At 40.8% G+C, this 17063-nt stretch overlaps 1 protein-coding gene across 1 annotated transcript in view; it reads left to right on the top strand.

Annotated features, from left to right (window-relative positions):
* Nucleotides 1-14671, top strand: part of LOC112571230 — a 37933-nt gene extending 23262 nt beyond the window's left edge. The window contains exons 2-4 of the mRNA XM_025250098.1: nt 12671-12920; nt 13178-13424; nt 13908-14671. Coding sequence (XP_025105883.1) covers nt 12671-12920; nt 13178-13424; nt 13908-14364 — 954 coding nt within the window. The 3' untranslated portion in view covers nt 14365-14671. The remainder of the gene's footprint in view (nt 1-12670; nt 12921-13177; nt 13425-13907) is intronic.
* Nucleotides 14672-17063: the final 2392 nt, after the last annotated feature.

The following is a 17063-nucleotide window of genomic DNA, read 5'->3' on the forward strand; positions in this document are numbered from 1 at the left end:
CCTGTAGAATCAACAGAACAAGGTATGTATAAGATGCACTTAGAGGATCGAGAAACTCATCATTACCAGCTTACAATGAAGAAAACTGCGGTGTATGGACCCGTAGTATGCGCTGTGAATTATGCTTACTCTTCCTTCAAACACACAAACAAACACACACACAGACACACGTTGTCAATGCTTGGTGGAACATAAATGTTGAATAACTAAACTCCATGAGACACTGTCCTGAACTACATCAGGAACGACAGATGAGATCAGATGCCAATTTATTTATTCCAGAGCGCAATTATTAAGTAGTTTATAGATTAGCTTATGTCGATCAGATAAATATTTGTAAGATAATATATTTGATATATTTTTACAATTTTGTCTTCCATCATTTAATTTGTTTTAATAGGAATCCTACTTTTAAGATCTTTGTCTCTGTGCTTGTTTCTAATAATGATCTGCTTCACGTCCGTTGAAAAAAGTGGTTTAGCGTAAAATTTGATGCTCTTTCCAATACGGAAATAAAAAATTTGTAGAAAAATTGATGTCCATTTACAATAAAATCCTTGTAGCTGCTTCTTGCTCTAGAATTTCTTGGTTGACATGTTAGTCAATAATTGTGTAAGTTTATAAGTGTGTACGGATGCTGGCGCTGGTCTATAAAACTACTTTACTTAGTCATGCTTATTTTCACAGCAAAAAATTCTTAAAATCCAATATAAGGAGCTGCTGATATTTACATATCTACTCGTAACAGTTCTACTTTCTGATTAGACTAATTTCGTTCCTTTTTGAGAAAGTGCATCGATGTTTGTACAACAATACACTGAAGACAGATGTCGATATGAAACATTTGTTCGGCTCCGTCTCCCTCCCTCCCTCCCACACTCTCTCGTCTGAAATTCTTTTCTCCAGTAAGGAGAGGAGGGCGTTTGAAGAAAATAATTAAAGTTATTGCAATGTTGTTGAAACTATGCCATGTATTGTAATCTTACATATTTCAGTTTACAGCCCCAAGCTCTGGCAGGAGTCAAAAAACCTCTTGATTTCTTTACACCTTTGTTGGGTTTTCTTTTGGCAGTTGTTCATAAGGCGTTTGTTGTGTATGACCCTGCGTTTGACTGGTTTTTTTTTATTTGTTTGGGGTTGGTTTGCTTTTTTTTGTTGTTTTTTTTTTTTTTTTTTTTTTTGGTTTTTGTGGGTTTTTTTTTTACTGTTTTTGGCTTCCTGGCGGCATCAGGGCGCATGGCTGAGGGGTGAGATCAGTTTTAACCTCAAGACTGGACAATAGACTATATCTCTGTAGAGGTTTAGTCCTGACACTCGATGCACAAAGCTCGTCATAACAAACCCGAGGTATTTGACTAAAGCTGAGATTTGCCTTACCTCCAATCCATAGCTACAGCCCATTGTTCTCCCCAGCCACAGGGAACGGCCTCAAGTAGTAGCTAGAGATCACAGGTAACAGGTTATCTTCTCATCTCATACATAAGCTATAGGATTGTGCAATGCTTCCAGCCCTTATGTACCTGTTCTGATTATCATTAGATATAATGAAGATTACAGGCGAGAAAAAGAGAAAAAGACAACAGTCTACAGAGCTTGGACATTCTTCTGCATGCTTTTTCTTCAGATCACATAAGTATGTTGCACTCCATAGTGAACAAGTGGAGGCAAACAAGATGTGTGTTGTCATTTTATTTAATTTCAAATATGTTGTCACAAGGATAACTTTCATTTTAAAAAAAACAATATAAAAGAGTTCTTTAACAAGAAGAATCTCACACTCTTTACTACATTCAGTAAGTGAGGTGTTTTAGTTTCAGTCCAAGAGGACAAGAATAGTTTGTGTGGAATCAAGTGCTGGCCAATTGCTCATACCACAGAAAGACTTTTCTGTATAGACTAAGATACCTTCTGTGAATTACAAAACATTCCATACTTCCTTGCAAGCTGAAAATCGTTGAGACAATTTCTTCAGGCGTGACCAGTCATGCAAAATTGCTGATATTTATTTGGAAGCTTCAGCTAGTTAAAAAATATTAAAATGGCTCAAACTAAATTCACTTGACAGACTATTCAGTACTGGTCAGTAAATCTTCTCCCGATCAAAATGTAATAGGCAACAGTCAGGGTCATTGATGTCTACTTTGTGTTATTATTTATTCTTTTATTAAGTGGATGCATTTGAGTTAATTTTTCCCTATGTATTATTGTTGATAAAATATAAACAGATTTCTTATGTGCGTTTGTCTAAGACAAACTAGTGTAATTTTTTTATTGATAGATAGTGAATTTGCAGAACTGCTTTTTCATTTTATGATTACAACTGATAATGACTTTTTACAGCTAAAAATATAATGCTATAACATTAGACAAATTTATTCATGTTTATTGAGGTCAAAACTTAGCTGCATGCAAAATTTACTAGTTATTTATACACACGTATTCCCGTGTAACCCTCAATTTTATTTTATTTTATTTTTTGTTTATTTTGGTGGCTATTTCGAGCATGAAGAACTATCTTCACTATCAGTTGTTAGCATTGTGCTGGATAAGAATACGACTGACGATGTGTTTGTGACTGTGTCTTGACAAATTCAGGTGTGATTAAGATAAAAACATTAACAGAATATTTCTCAGGCCTCTTTCCAGCGATTTTTGGTGAGCGCTAGCCTTTACTCACAAGTTTTGGAAATAGTATTAACTTACACAATCTGCAAGCTTTAGACCCTGAGTATTAGTCATTGAATTGTCACCTTAACACCCGTATGGCACCCTGATTTATAAGTAGCAGTGAAGTCAATAACCATCAAGGATTTATTTACGTCGAAAACTTGGTTTTTTAGTTTCACTTTTCAACATCTTTTGACATAATAAACAACATTTAGCTCCTTTTAGTCTGGCCGACAAGTTTAAATATTGTTTCCTATACATACAGTTAAGGTTGTATTTTAAACAGTTCTGAAGTTAGCGTTGTATACAGATCTATATAAACAAAAACATTACACATCAAATCTTGAAACAGGTAATGGCATTTCATGTCTTTCACACACGTCATATAAACCTTCGTACATGACTACCAATTACATGTATATCTTGACTAAAGATGTTATTTCTCCCGTTGCTATAAAGCTTACTTATTTTTAATCGTTTTGTTTAATTATTATTTCCGCATTTCAGCTTACTTCACACTGATTTAGCTCAGTTCAGTTCGTCCCAAAAGTGGGTCCATATCATTTTTGCGCACCAGTCGGAGGGGAGGTGGGCTCGATTGGTGTTTTACACCGCCAGAAACTAAGTTCTGTGAATAGTAATTAAGGCTAGATCATGCCAAGGCTAAACATATGCTACATGCACAGACCAGTCGTAGGGGAGGTCTGATGGAAGGCAGTAGTGGTGAACTCACAACAGCAGGGCTGGTCCTCTGTCTGCCTGAGGTCCCCTAGAGAATAGCTGGTCCACTCCTTCACGTTAGTTACCCATGATTTCTTCTGTTTGCCATGGCTTCGACCGCCTTCAACGGAACCTTGGTGCCAAGGTGTCATGTCATAGCGAACTATTACTGAATGTACACATCTCCGTATGCAGCTGAGTTATGCACAACACATGTACATGTTCCGGTGTCTTATGACCATCTACACGTCACACGCGTTTATTTTATTATTGCTCTAAAGAGAGGTTTTGAAGGATTCATCCCTGTCCTCTCGTCGAGTCTTCCCTGCAACTGAAAAGTAATCAACTCTACATGGAAATTGCATCGTCGTCGTCGTCACCATCATCATCGTCGTCGTCATCATCATCATCTTCTTCTTCTTCTACTAGTACTTCTTCTTCTTCTTCATTATTGTTAGTAAAATAAACATGATGAACACAAGCCCACAGAGAACTGTAAAGATAGGAAATTAATAAAAAGATATTGTAAATCTAACATAGCATTGAAGACAATCAAACAGGTATGGAAGGCAAGTGGGAACAGGAGGAAGAATAAGGGGAGGAATAACAGAGAGATATCGGGAAAAGGGAAACCCTCCAGTCGCAAAAGTTATTCAGGGTGAGTCCGACAGACTGTCAACAGGTTAAACCGTTAGAGCCAACGCTCTACATCAGCACAACCGTTAGAAGCTGTTTGTGATTCAGCATAAACACCAACAGCTGTTGATGATTGACTTAGGGCAAGAGGCGTCTGTTAAGTCAGTTTGTTGACAAAGGAACACCTGAAATAATGCTATTAGTAATAACGGAACAAACAAGTGTCCCGACTCCACACAATTCAGTCTACAATTTAACAATGTGAATCCGTTATGGGTTTTAATTAAAACCAGTTCGATCGTCGTATGGATGAAATGTGCTTCTCGCCCTCACAAAACGTTCTCATGGCCACACATGGTCCCAGCTCTCCCATTAAAGGGGAGAGGTTTTTAATTTGGTTGGTTTCTTAAGTAAGGAAGTGCTTCCACCTTGAGGTGATTCGCACTATGGGGAAGAGGGCGATGGAGAAAACCAGTGACGACCAACCCTGCGGACAGTTGTCACATACAGTGTCCCGAGATGAGAACTGATCCCTGAGTTTCTCACCGCGAGTGTTGTCACCACTACACTGCAGGACGGTCCTCCTCTCAAGACATTCTAATTGTCACAGATGGCTTCAATCTCCCATTGGTTGCAGCCTTGGCTGTTTATAATGATGACATTAAACGTCAAATGATGTTTGTAGACATGTATCTCGAAAACAAAAGCAGGCTAATGGCCCATAGTTTACACAGTAACGCCTTATTTGATTTGCTAAATTTTCTGTAAATACAGAAACACAGAGCTCGCTACATAACTGTACCGCGTGAATTTACGAGGACAGTGGAGATTAGATAAGGGATCAAGGGAGAAAATCCTCTTTTCGGTCAGGTATTATATTGGTAAGAATTGTCTCCCGTTAACTTATAAAGGCATTAAATCGTGCATTATAGGCCGCTTGACGCTGCGTTGGAGATCAAATTGATACACGGCTTTAAAGAAAAAAATGCGAGAATGATAACACAAAGTTAAGTACTATTTTTTTTATCAATTATTTAAGTTGTGAATATATTCCTTTCATATTTGTAAACGTTTTCATTTGCTTTTTCCCCTCATCATTTGGCGCCAGCCGTACTATATCTTGACCTATCCATAACAATTTTTCTACTTTTCTATGTACATATTGTATGTTACTAACTGAGCTGAGCTTAGTCAATTATTTAAAACCGCACTTTGGTAAGCAATTAACGGTTCTCTTTTGGGGAAAATTTTGAAATTATGTTAAAGCATTTACAGCAGTTTTACACGTACAAATATCGTGAAGAGTTGTTCTAAATCTGGAACCCATGCAGTAATAAACAAGAAAGTTCATAGAGCAGTTTATCACCCGGCAAAGCACCACTATCTCCCAGAGCACAGAACTCAAGTTCTTGAAGCGACCAGCGTAATTAAATTCCGAGACGAGAAAATAAGTGATTCGATACAAAGCGTTGGGCATCAGACACACAATGAAGAGCACAGAGACTGCTATCAACATTTTGGTCAGAGCTAGTTCCTTGCTCGACAGTCTCGAGGGGTCTGGCTTTGAAGTGGAGGCTTTTGTTGCTGTGGTTGAGGGTCCAAGACTTTGTCGCCAGGTAACTGCCATGTAAATTTTACAGACTGTGACTGATGTCACGAACACAATGACAACCAGGATGACGATGGGAAAGGCAGTGGCGTACACGAAGGTGTCAATGGGATCAAACACCTCTTGTGGTCCAGGTAAAACCTGAAAAGTGAAGAACTGTTGTTTGTCACGTGATATTGGAGAAAGTTCGGTGGTCTTTTAATTTTAGTGTAAGTATTTGTGACCGACAGCAAGGTTGTAAACTTCTATTGTACAAACCTGTGATTTGTCAGGCCAGTAATGCTTACCTGTCGGTTAGTGTCAGTACTCATCAGGTCAATAAAAAGCCGTTTGCATGAGCATATTGAATATCGGAGCTCTCAGATAGGTATCTGTATTTGTCGAACCAGTGTCTTATCTTCACGTGCGTCTGCCATTTAAATAATGTCAGTAACCAGTGGGATCCGTCGTATCTGGTAGCATGTCAATAAGTGTAAACATTTTGATATCTAGTCACTCACTGAGGCTGATCTTGACAGAAAAATGTCATTATTTTGTGGGATAACACATTAGTCGTAATTTATTGGACGAGCACCAACGTCTGTCGAAGTAGTTACGACAGATGTCAGATGTCAGATTACTACTACAGACTGACTCCATCTTGTTAGTTCGTCCTGAAGTAGTCAATTAATCTAACTCAACACAATGTCAAGTCGAAGTTCACTTTAGTAACAAAACCAATGCCTCCGATTGTTCTTTGTGTCACGATTCGCTTTTTTTTTTAGTGAAATTTTGGACATTAAAATCCCCCGCCTCCCAACACTACAACATCTAAATTTCCCTGCGGTCTTAAGCCCGTTTTAGACAAGATTTATTTTTTTAAAAAAACTCTTCAACGCTCACCTGAGAAGTTGAAAGTTTTACAAGTATTACCCCTTCATTATTCTCACTCTACTGTAACTATCATTTACTTTACCTACTGTGTATAGCCGAAAACCTTGACGGTGTGATTGGTGACAGGGTCAAAGTTTAACACACTTGTATGTTTGTAGCCAGCAATGACACACAGACCACCCACGATTACACAGCACGAGAGCAGAACAATGGCCGCCATGGTGGACGTCTTGAGGTATTTCTGCGCCTTGAAGGGGCTGACCACACAGAAACACCGCTCACACGCGATCACACAGGACAGGAACTGGGAGGCGAACACGAAGCCTGTCAGACCTGTTAAAAAAATTATATTATGACTACAAAGAAACGTCTTTTTTTGCGTAGCTGCACCTATATCATTAAATGAGCAGGCAAAGGGTAAGATGTGGCAAGAAATATCTCGAGGTAACAATATCTCTATGAATGGAAAATTATAAAACATTAATGATGGCATAATGATTTAAGTATGGGTGCTTCAACTGTCAAGAGAATACAATGGTGGCAGACCAGGAATTTTGTTTTTAGGTGGCAGAAAGTTTAATCAGACGATAAAGACTTTTGTTGAATACACGTACATATTTGGAGTGTTTGAAAGCAAGGGAACAAGGGAAGAGTTGAAGAAAGAGTGAAATACACTCAAGGTTTTTGCCATTGTCGACGGACGAATTCGATATAACCTCCCCAGATCAGTTTTGACGAGTAATTTCACAGCTAATACTATACAAATGTATGAGTGCAGCTTTATTTCTCATATAAATTTCAGGTCATTTAAGAAAAGACTGTATACTTAACATACCTACTAAGCATTCCAGCAGAATTGTAGAAGGTGCAATGAAGGTTCTGTAGATGTGTTCCGCTGCCAGAAGAAAGTCTACAGTGAGGGCGATGAAGTCTGTCAGAGCTAAAGCAAACAGACAAACATTGATTCTCTCCTTCAGACTCTGCTTGTAGAACACCATGGCGCACACGATGTTTGCCGGAGCGCCGAATAAGAAGAGGGTTGGTGTAACCACCCCGGGTATTATAGTTCTTACCCAAGACTGCACCTGAAACAAGACCCTGTTACATGAACAGCAATGACTTTGGACTATGAAGCAAAGAATACAGAAATGGGTTAAAGACAGACAACGATAGATCCCTCCCATAATTTTTTCTCTTAGTGTCAAGTTTATTAATAACATTTTGCAAAAGAAAGATGAAACAGACGAAGGTAGAGAAAGAAGGTCTGTAGTCATGCACACAGTTCCATCATGAGCACAAACACACCTGCCATAATCCAAACAAACTGCACAAACATGATTAAAATCCAGGTAATCGTCTGTAAAACTATAATTATAGAATCGTTTTCGTCATAAACAATTATTTGCTCATTCAACATGAGGAAGACATTAAAATCAGCTCACACCTTATTTTGAACTGCACAGGAAGTTGGATCGAAGCAACATAAAGTGAAACTGTGTCCCTTTCTATGGAGTGTATCTTGACAGGTTAAAACTCACCAACATCATTTCAATGATACAAACAAAGCACATAACTAATTACCTCATCGCTAAAGAAATCTCCGGGTGCATCAATCGGTTCCAAAGTCGTTTGCCACATGCTTTTGTTTCCCTCATTTACTTCGGCTGCTACGGTAAAGCTATACATGTCATCTGTATTCTTGATGCATCAGTCTTCGGGCTCAGTTACCTTCTGTCAAAAAAAAAAAAAAAAGGATGTGAAATGTATCTTCTCGTGTTCACGCTAAACATTGCAGCACTTAAACTGTAAATTGTATCTAGCATTGTATCCATGTATGATTCTGACGACCTCTCACCCAACACACGCACATGGACATCACCATCACAATCATGATTGTCATTATAAACCAGTAATGTTTGTTTGCCTACAGCGAGAGTTTTATTTCGTGGCGAAAGTACCAGACATAAAATTATCGCTTTTCTACAAAATCTTTATCTTCAAAATAAGTTCGCGCGCGAGTACTTGCCAGCAAACAAATACTTGTTGAATACATTGAACGCCTTTACAATGTCGTCGGTCTGCCTTAGCTACTACAGACAATCCGGTCTAACACTATCATTAAATAGGATTCTACTTTCCCTAAGTAATCCATGTTAACGTAGAAAACTGTCTTAGGCATCGTCGACACACATGTTAGAGAGTCCAGATGTTTTCGTACGAAAAGAGAATTAAGGTAAAGAAAAATGGTTAGAATTCTCAGTTAGACTTGATGACCGTTTATAGGTATGAAGCCTGTCTTACCTGGTGAGAAACTTCGTAAAACCCGCCTGAAAATGAAAATTGAGCTCAGTTGTGACAGGATGTGTTCACTTATATACACCACGATTTCAAGATCGTCCGCTATTAACAGAATTTCAGTTTTCTGAAAATAGGAAAGTGAAGAGCGAAAAGGTTCTGGTAAAAAACAAATTGCACAGATGCTATGGATTTATTTTAACAAGCTCTCTGTGTTTAACATTTTCATTCCTTTTCTGCTCACTTTAATAGATTTTTTTAAGAGCAAGGCCTATATTTGGTTTTCTTTTTGTTCAGAATAAATAATATTTACTCGACATGCTCGCGCGCGTGTGCGTGTGTGTGCGTGTGTGTGTGCGTGTGTGTGTGTGCGTGTGTCTGCGTGTGTGTCTGTGTGTGTGTCTCCTATTTTGTAGGTGGTGTAGACTGTCGTTTTACCTACTGTTTATGGGAACACTATTATAGGGATTTCTCGTTTAATGACACGTTGACAGGAAAAAGCGTTGAAAAAAAAAACCTTTTAAATAAAGATTTATCAGTTCATCCTTTTTATTTGTAGACAGACTGATAAGGCGTCGGAATCTCTCTCTCACACACACACACATCACAGCACACCACACCCACCAGAATGGGAAACAAAAGAATTTCGGCAGTAAAGGACTGATCTTCGACAAAAAAGCTCATAGTAAATTTAATTGATTCCTTGCTCCTCCTGGAGGAGTATAAAGCCGCAACAACACCTGTCTAGCGGACCCGGTTCTGTGCCTCATCGGTTGGTAAAGGTCTGGAGCTTGTTGTTGATGGTGTTTGTTACTCTCCAGGTTTCAGAACCATACAGCAGGACTGCCTTCACAGTGGTGTTGAAGATGCGGGTCTTGCTGCGGAAGGATAATGCTCGGGAGTTCCAGATGGAGCGTAGGCTGTTGAAAGCATGTCTGGCCTTGTTGATGAGCCTTTTGATGTCATCATCTGCTCCACCATCCTTGTTGACGATGCTCACCAGATACGTGAAGTGGTCTGTTTCCAGGATGTTCTCTTGGGAGTTCTGCTTGTTGTTTATTCTCATAATTATAGTCTTCTTTCTGTTGACGTTTAGGTCAGTTTTCTTTGCTTCCTCCTCCATGTTCTGAGATGTGTTCACACAAAGCTCTCTATATTCTTGTGTATGTTTTTATGATTTATATGCTCATCGGTCTCTTCTCGTTGTGTCCCGGTGGTGATCAGTAATGTATCCCTAGTGGTTCTCATCGTGGTGATTGTGTTGTCACTGTAGTCATTGTATAAGTCGTAGTGATGGTCTGCGTTGTCACTGTTGTTGTGTAGGTCGTGGTTGTAGTGGGTATCGTGGTAGCTTTCATCGTTTCTCTGACACATCGCTATCGTCTCTTTAGCCCCGTGATTACTATCTCTCTCGCGTTTTATCGTAACTGTGTCATCAACAATTTGTTAACTTTACATTACTTTAGTTTTAAAATTGTGATTTAGCATCCTAACAAGCTTGAAAGACGTTCGTTGTCCGTCTACCAGCTATGTAACCATCCTACGGCTGAACTTTTGAACCTTGTCACTGAATGGCTTTTCAGTGCTACAAACAGACAAAATCTGACGAAGAGTTGCTGTAAACTTGGAACCCATGCGATAATAAATTATAAAATTCAAAGAGCAGTTCATCATACGGAAGAGGGCAATGAACTCCCACAGGACGCCGTACAGTAGTACTTGCCGCTGTAACTGAAGCCTGGGACCACAAAGACGACCAACTGGTACACGATGTTGGGCAGCAGGCAGACAATAAAGTAAACAGATGTTGCTATCAACATTTTAGTCAGTGATTTCCCTACTGGGCAAGTCAGCGGACTCTCGCTTTTGCACTCGCTGACCTTTCGGCACCTGCAGCCTTCCTGGCTGTCATGCGCCAAGAGGCGGCGATGAAGATCCGGTGCACGGTCAAGGATGTTGTGCAGATGACGACGATCAAAATCAGGACGGGGAAGGCGTCTGAATAGAAGATGTCGATAGACAAGTGTCTATGTTCCAAGTAAAACCTGAAAAGCGTGAAACAAACCGGAAGATGGTCTTGATGATGATCTGAGAAACAACAAGGGTTCAATAAAGATTCAAGATTCGGTATTTTTCAGTCTTTCATGATATTGAGATATTTAGCCTTTAGTCTTTCACATCATATAAATTCCCCCCCCCTACTCTTTCTCTCTCACACACACACGCACTTTCAGTTTGATCCATTGTCTTCTCAACTGTGAATCCTGTAGGAACATGTGAACACTTATTCCATCACTGTGTTGTGCTGTATTTAACCTCGGCTCATTAGTTGCATATCTGCGCTCGGACTTTCGAGTTTCGGTATTTTGCGGGCAACTGAAATCAGCCATGCTGTGGTCAGCCATGACTCCACCGTTACTGACGTCACACACGGGGTCGGAACAAAGTGGAGATTTGAACAGGCGAGGAAATCGTTTTTGTTTAATTTCTCGAGATTCGTGTTCGAGGCATTAATGTGATATGAAAGAAGTCCTTGAGCTTGATGTGCGTCACAGATCGGGTAGATCTTTAAATCAGTCACCTGCTCTATTCATGTTTTTCTCGTTTATCCAAACCAAGTATCAAAGAATAAGGGTACAGAGTATCAAACAAGTACTCAAAGAAGGGTACAAAGTATCGGGGTCAAGCAATCGTTTTTAAGAAACCAAGGACAAGCGGGACAAAGGGAGTAAACAGTAGAGAGGGAGGGAGGAAGGGAGTGAATCGATCAGTGTATCCCTGATTAGCTGTGGATAAAACAGCCAATCACAAGTGCTGTAGACGTCAGATAAAAGGCCGACAACGACGCCTGCGCAGGACATGGGCAGGTCTGTCTTCGCCGCCAGGTGTCGCCAGTGATCTCAGGTTGCACCACAACGACGTCTACATCAGGGTTCGTCATCATGGCACAGATTCTAGAAAGAAATACATGGACGAACGTGAACTTACATCACTCCTTGAGTATGGAGACAGGAGCACACCTGGTGACGAGCACCACAGGAAGTGCTGACGTCATCGTCACGACTTCCGTGGTGAACGATTCTCTCAACCTGTTGTGTGAGGACACGACCGTGCAGGGAGCTTGTCAAGTGTTGCAGACGAAGGACTTCAATCCTTGGGATAATCCAGATAACATTATAAGTCCCACGGTAAACTCTATGTATGTGTGTATTAGACGAAGAAAGACGACAGTCAGAAAGATGAAGTAAATAAATAAAGGAAAGAACAAAAGAAAAAAAACAAAAAAAGAAAAAAACAAGAGAATAACAAAGGAGGAAAAAAAGCGGAGAAGTTTGTACTAGAAATTTGCACAAAAGCTTTGTCTTTACTTCACAGCATCAGAACACAACTGCCAGTCATTTCTAAAGAGTCATCAGACTGATGACACAACGCAGACCCAAGAGCATTTTCACATTTATTCCAGTTATCATACTTTTCATATTTAACATTATGAAGGAGTTTAGGTCTTAGTTGTTTAAAGATTTTAACTCGATGTATACTGTATGATCAAGTATGTAGACGGAGAAAACCAAATTATGTCTAATACTTTGCAAACCTGATTGAGAGAACACATAATCATATCATCAACATTTGTTCTACGACAAAATAATAAGGCCCTGGTATAGCTCAGGATACTGCTTACATAATTAACGGCCGACGACAACAGCTCTAACCAGAAAAAATTGTACAATAAACCAAAAACTAAGATGCATGTGATGTGACAGTTTTATATTAAGATCAACATTTGATACTTGGCACTTGAAACATGTCACCACCGTGTAACATTTTGTACAATCGTTACAATCTTGTCCTCTCTCATTTTGGATGCAGATGGAGTTCTGGATCGTGACTGTCAACTCTGTCGGCCTCATTCCTCTGCTGTATATCGTGGGCGCCCCCTGCAACATTCTGTGCATCGCGGTCTTCTACCGACTGGGACTGCGCGACCGAATCAACGTCTGTCTCTTCGCCCTGGCCTTGGTCGACCTCCTCACCATCACAATCATCTTTCTCCAGTCCGTGGAAGAAGGGTACAGAAAACTCATCGCCTGCACCAACTTTATCATTCGATATCTTGTGGGTAAGACACACACTTGTTTGTTCTAAGGCTTATGGCTTATCAAGTGTCAAAATGAGGGCCCACATTAAAATATGTTCTTTGATACATTTTCTTTGGCTAAATATAAACATGACAAGCATGTGCCATTCGAACAAAAGAACAAGAATCTTAGAAACACCCCCTCCCCAGAAAACGCGCTCAGCATACGAATCGTCTGGTAACACATCGAGAATTTATCTACCTCCTCCTCCACATCACCTACCTTTTCACCATCACAGGTCTGACAGGATTCACATGGGCCTCGCAGTTCGTGTCGACCGTGATCACGTGTGAGCGGTGTTTCTGCGTGGTCAGCCCCTTCAAGGCACAAAGATACCTCAAGACCTCCACCATGGCCGCCATCATCGCTGTCGTCTGCTTCATCCTCGTGGGCGGAATGTGCGCTGTGGCTGGTCACAAGTATGTCAGTCTTTGCACGAAGGGACCAGCAATCAGTGACAGCGGGAAGTCGACATACTTCACTGAGTGAGTAACAATCATATGAGCATACAATAAGATTCCAGCCACCATAAGAACTATTTTCTCTTGTACTCATTCCGGAGAGAGATATTTCTGTAAAAGTCGCGTGGGTTAAATGAAAAAAAAAGTAGCGAGAAATAACTTAAACAAATGGATTTAAGAAATGCACTAGGATCAGGTCTTACTTGTAGGATCATCCATCCACATGCTATAATGAAAGGTAGACAAGTTCCACCCGGCTAAGGTTTACATTGCTAGAAGTCATTCATTGCTTCAGTCATAAAGACTGACAAGATTATCCTGTTGTTGTGTACGCTCATTTCATTAATGTTAGATGCTTTAAGACAGGTTGGAAAAATCACTAAGACACTTGCAAACTATCACTAAGATTTTGTTTATCCGAGCTTTTACACTAGTCCACCTGTCCTTTCTTTTCCCAACGAATCCGGGATTTAAAAGCGTTCTCTCCAACTGTCCGTTCATAACCAGATACTACCTGGACAACAAGAGAATCTTGGATATCATCGACATCTTCATCTACGCTACGGCTTTCCCAATCATCATCCTCGTCATCAACGTGATTGCCACGGCAGTGACGACGGTCAAGGTGCGGCATGCAGCGGCGTGGCGGCTGCACAGCGCCAACAACAACCTCACGCCGCCGCACGGCCCCACAGGCGCAGGTCAAGTCAGGCCACTCTGTCAAGGAAGTGGCCCTCACCAAGATGCTCATCGTCACTTCCCTCCTCTTCATCGTCTGTCTGACTCCCAACGTCATGGTGCAGATCGCCATCTTCCTCGTCAAAGACCTCAGCTACGACGGCAAGTACGCCAACATGACCTCCGTCCTGTGGACCGCCATTTCCTTCCTGCGCATGATCAACTCCTCGCTCAACTTCTTTGTGTACCTCAAGATGGGCTCCAGGTTCAGGGAGACAGTGTATAAGCTGATTCCGTGCCGAGGTTCAGGACAAACCTAGTTAAACTGCAATAAACTGTCTTTGTATACATTTGTAACTGTGCCTATCTCTGCTTTTGTTTTTCTGTACCGTGATATACTTGTCTCTCTCTTTCTGAGTCGCTCTCTATGCACCTTGACTCTGTGCCATTATGAAAGGGATGAAGGCAGCTAGGGAGAACTGGATGGAGAGCCAATGCCGGGACAGAGAGGATGGAATGACACGAGGGACAGCAAGAAAGCCTATCAACTGCTAAAGACCCTCGCTAAGACAGATCAGCACAAGATCTCAGCCATCGAAGACAGTAAGAACTGACTTACGAACACCACAGGTCCTGTACACGACCTGCTGACCATGTCGCCACAGTAGACAATATGGCGGTCTGCCAGCTGCCCCGTCTATCCATGTGATGCCCAAACGACAGGTACCGGTCAAGGGACAATGGACTGACCATGTCTCTGTGTCGGGATCGGTATTTGTGTCACTATCTGTATATATGTATATTTTTCTTCCCGTGTCTGTCTCTATCTGAATATATGTTTGTGTCTGTATGTCTGTCTCTGTGTTTGTGCATCTGGATTGTGTCTGTATCTGTGTTTCTGTCTGTATCTGCTGCACCTGTGTGGTGGTGTGTGGTGGTGCACCTACAGGTGATGTGTGCCTGAGCCTGTAATGTCACTATTATCTGTATTTGTACTTGTATCTGACTGTACTTGGTTGAAATGTTTAAAATTTAAAGCAGTCAATAAACCTTACTTCTGACCTTTGTACAGGTGATCTGCGTTTGGGCACTCGCCCTGTTCAGTTTATCGACTAAACCTGCGATTTCGACAAGGCAAATGATATTTTATTGAACACAGTAGTATTTTAGGGGGTTGCAAAGTAAGAAAGATATCAAGACTATTAGTTAAAATTTTGGGGTGAGTTAGCAGGAGTTATAATGTTTGTAAAAGTTTGTGCAAGTAATTCTGAGACAGTGTGTGAGGCATGAACTCCTGGAACAAGATAGTCGGAGAAATAAACTACAGATTGGTTTTACTCTAGGTTTCAACAACTTTCCCTTCTGCAAAATAAATTTACAAAGGATCCGATTGTTCTTGGATGTGACAGTAATCGCACATTGGAGATGTAGACACTACCACAGGTCACTGAATACACGTGACAGCAGACGGCGCAGATATCTGACGTGTGCACGCGCGTGCGTGCGTTGGTGTGTGTGAGTGCTTATGTGTTGAGCGCACATAGATGTATTCCCTTGTTATTTACAACAAGCAGGGTCTGAGGCCTGGATTCATGCAAATGCTAACTGATATTTCACAACTGTTAACACATTATAGCCAAAGTACAAAGCTGAAAAACAAATTTCTGAAAGCTTAACAATTTTGTCGGTTAAATTGCCGATGGTCAATGCTTGGAGATATAACTGTCAGTAGTTACAGAAGTGAAACTTCATCTCATGTTGAGATTACACAATCAACAGTAATGTTGTAAATTCCTTTATAGCTGACTTTTCCTTCCATAACTAAATAATTGAAGGCAGCATTTCAATCCCAGTCGTTTCTAAAGCTCGTCATTGTACAGACTACTGACCAACTGTAGAAAGAACAACTTGAGTTTTGTGCGACCCTTGGGCACAGCTGTGAGCGTGCATCATGCACACTTGAAGGATGGTCACATAGCACCGGGAGGATGGTGTCCACTAAGCAGTCCATGTCGTATGGAGGCTCAGCGAGTTTTCGGTGACTCACCGAGTTTTCTCTATTGACGACTCTTGGGGAGAATGTTGCGCAAATCACAAGATAACGACACCATGGGAGCGATGCACGATGAGGTGTGTTCGTCAGAGTCGTCTGCTGATGATGTTCACTTGAATCTCACAGCAACCGTAACAGGAGGGGGTAATGAAAGATAAGGGTGGGAAAGAGAAAAAGTAGGACAAAGAAGGAGGAAGGAGGGAACTAGAAGTCTGAGAACTTGTAAAGAGAGAGAGAGGGGGAAATGAAAGGAAATGAATAACATCCTCTTTTACTTATTTCTTCTTTATTTGTATGCAGCAGGATAAGAAAGGTCAGAGAAGTGTCAGGGTTACTAACAATGATGTGCGTGTCCGAATTTTTGAACTCGCGTTTCATCTGCGTTAAACAAAAATCGATGTGGTCGTGATGATTTTTTCCAGAAAACAATTTTGGGAGAAAGAGCACCTGCGTAATCTGTCCTTGAATGAAGCCGCTGTTCCATCAATAAATCGATGAGCAGTTTCCACCATTAGTTTTTCCATGACAACAACCAGATCGTGCTGTTTCCTGTCGTCCCTCTGATCCTTATGCAGTTACAATCAATGGCAGTTGTCCATCACCAAAGGGTTTGGTGGTAAACACGCCGCAAATCTCCTCATTTGCTCTCATGGGATTACCTGCGCTTGCTGGAACGAGTTCTCACATGTTTTCGTTGTCTTGCTGAAAGGAAGTCGAGGAAAGAATTTCTTCCAGCAGATGTGATCTGCTCAGCTCTTCAATTAACCTGAAGTTAAAATGTTAAAATGAAGGAGTGACCCAGCTTGCGGAAACAAGGATCGCGGTCAGGACCACAGACAATAAGTTAAAAGAAATGCGACCAAGCATTAGAAAATGTTAGTTTAGCAAAGACTACTTTATTTAAAAAATAAAACTTATTCCAACGATAAAGA

Source organism: Pomacea canaliculata, linkage group LG8 (genome assembly GCF_003073045.1).
Source record: "Pomacea canaliculata isolate SZHN2017 linkage group LG8, ASM307304v1, whole genome shotgun sequence".
Taxonomy (NCBI): Eukaryota; Metazoa; Mollusca; class Gastropoda; order Architaenioglossa; family Ampullariidae; genus Pomacea; species Pomacea canaliculata.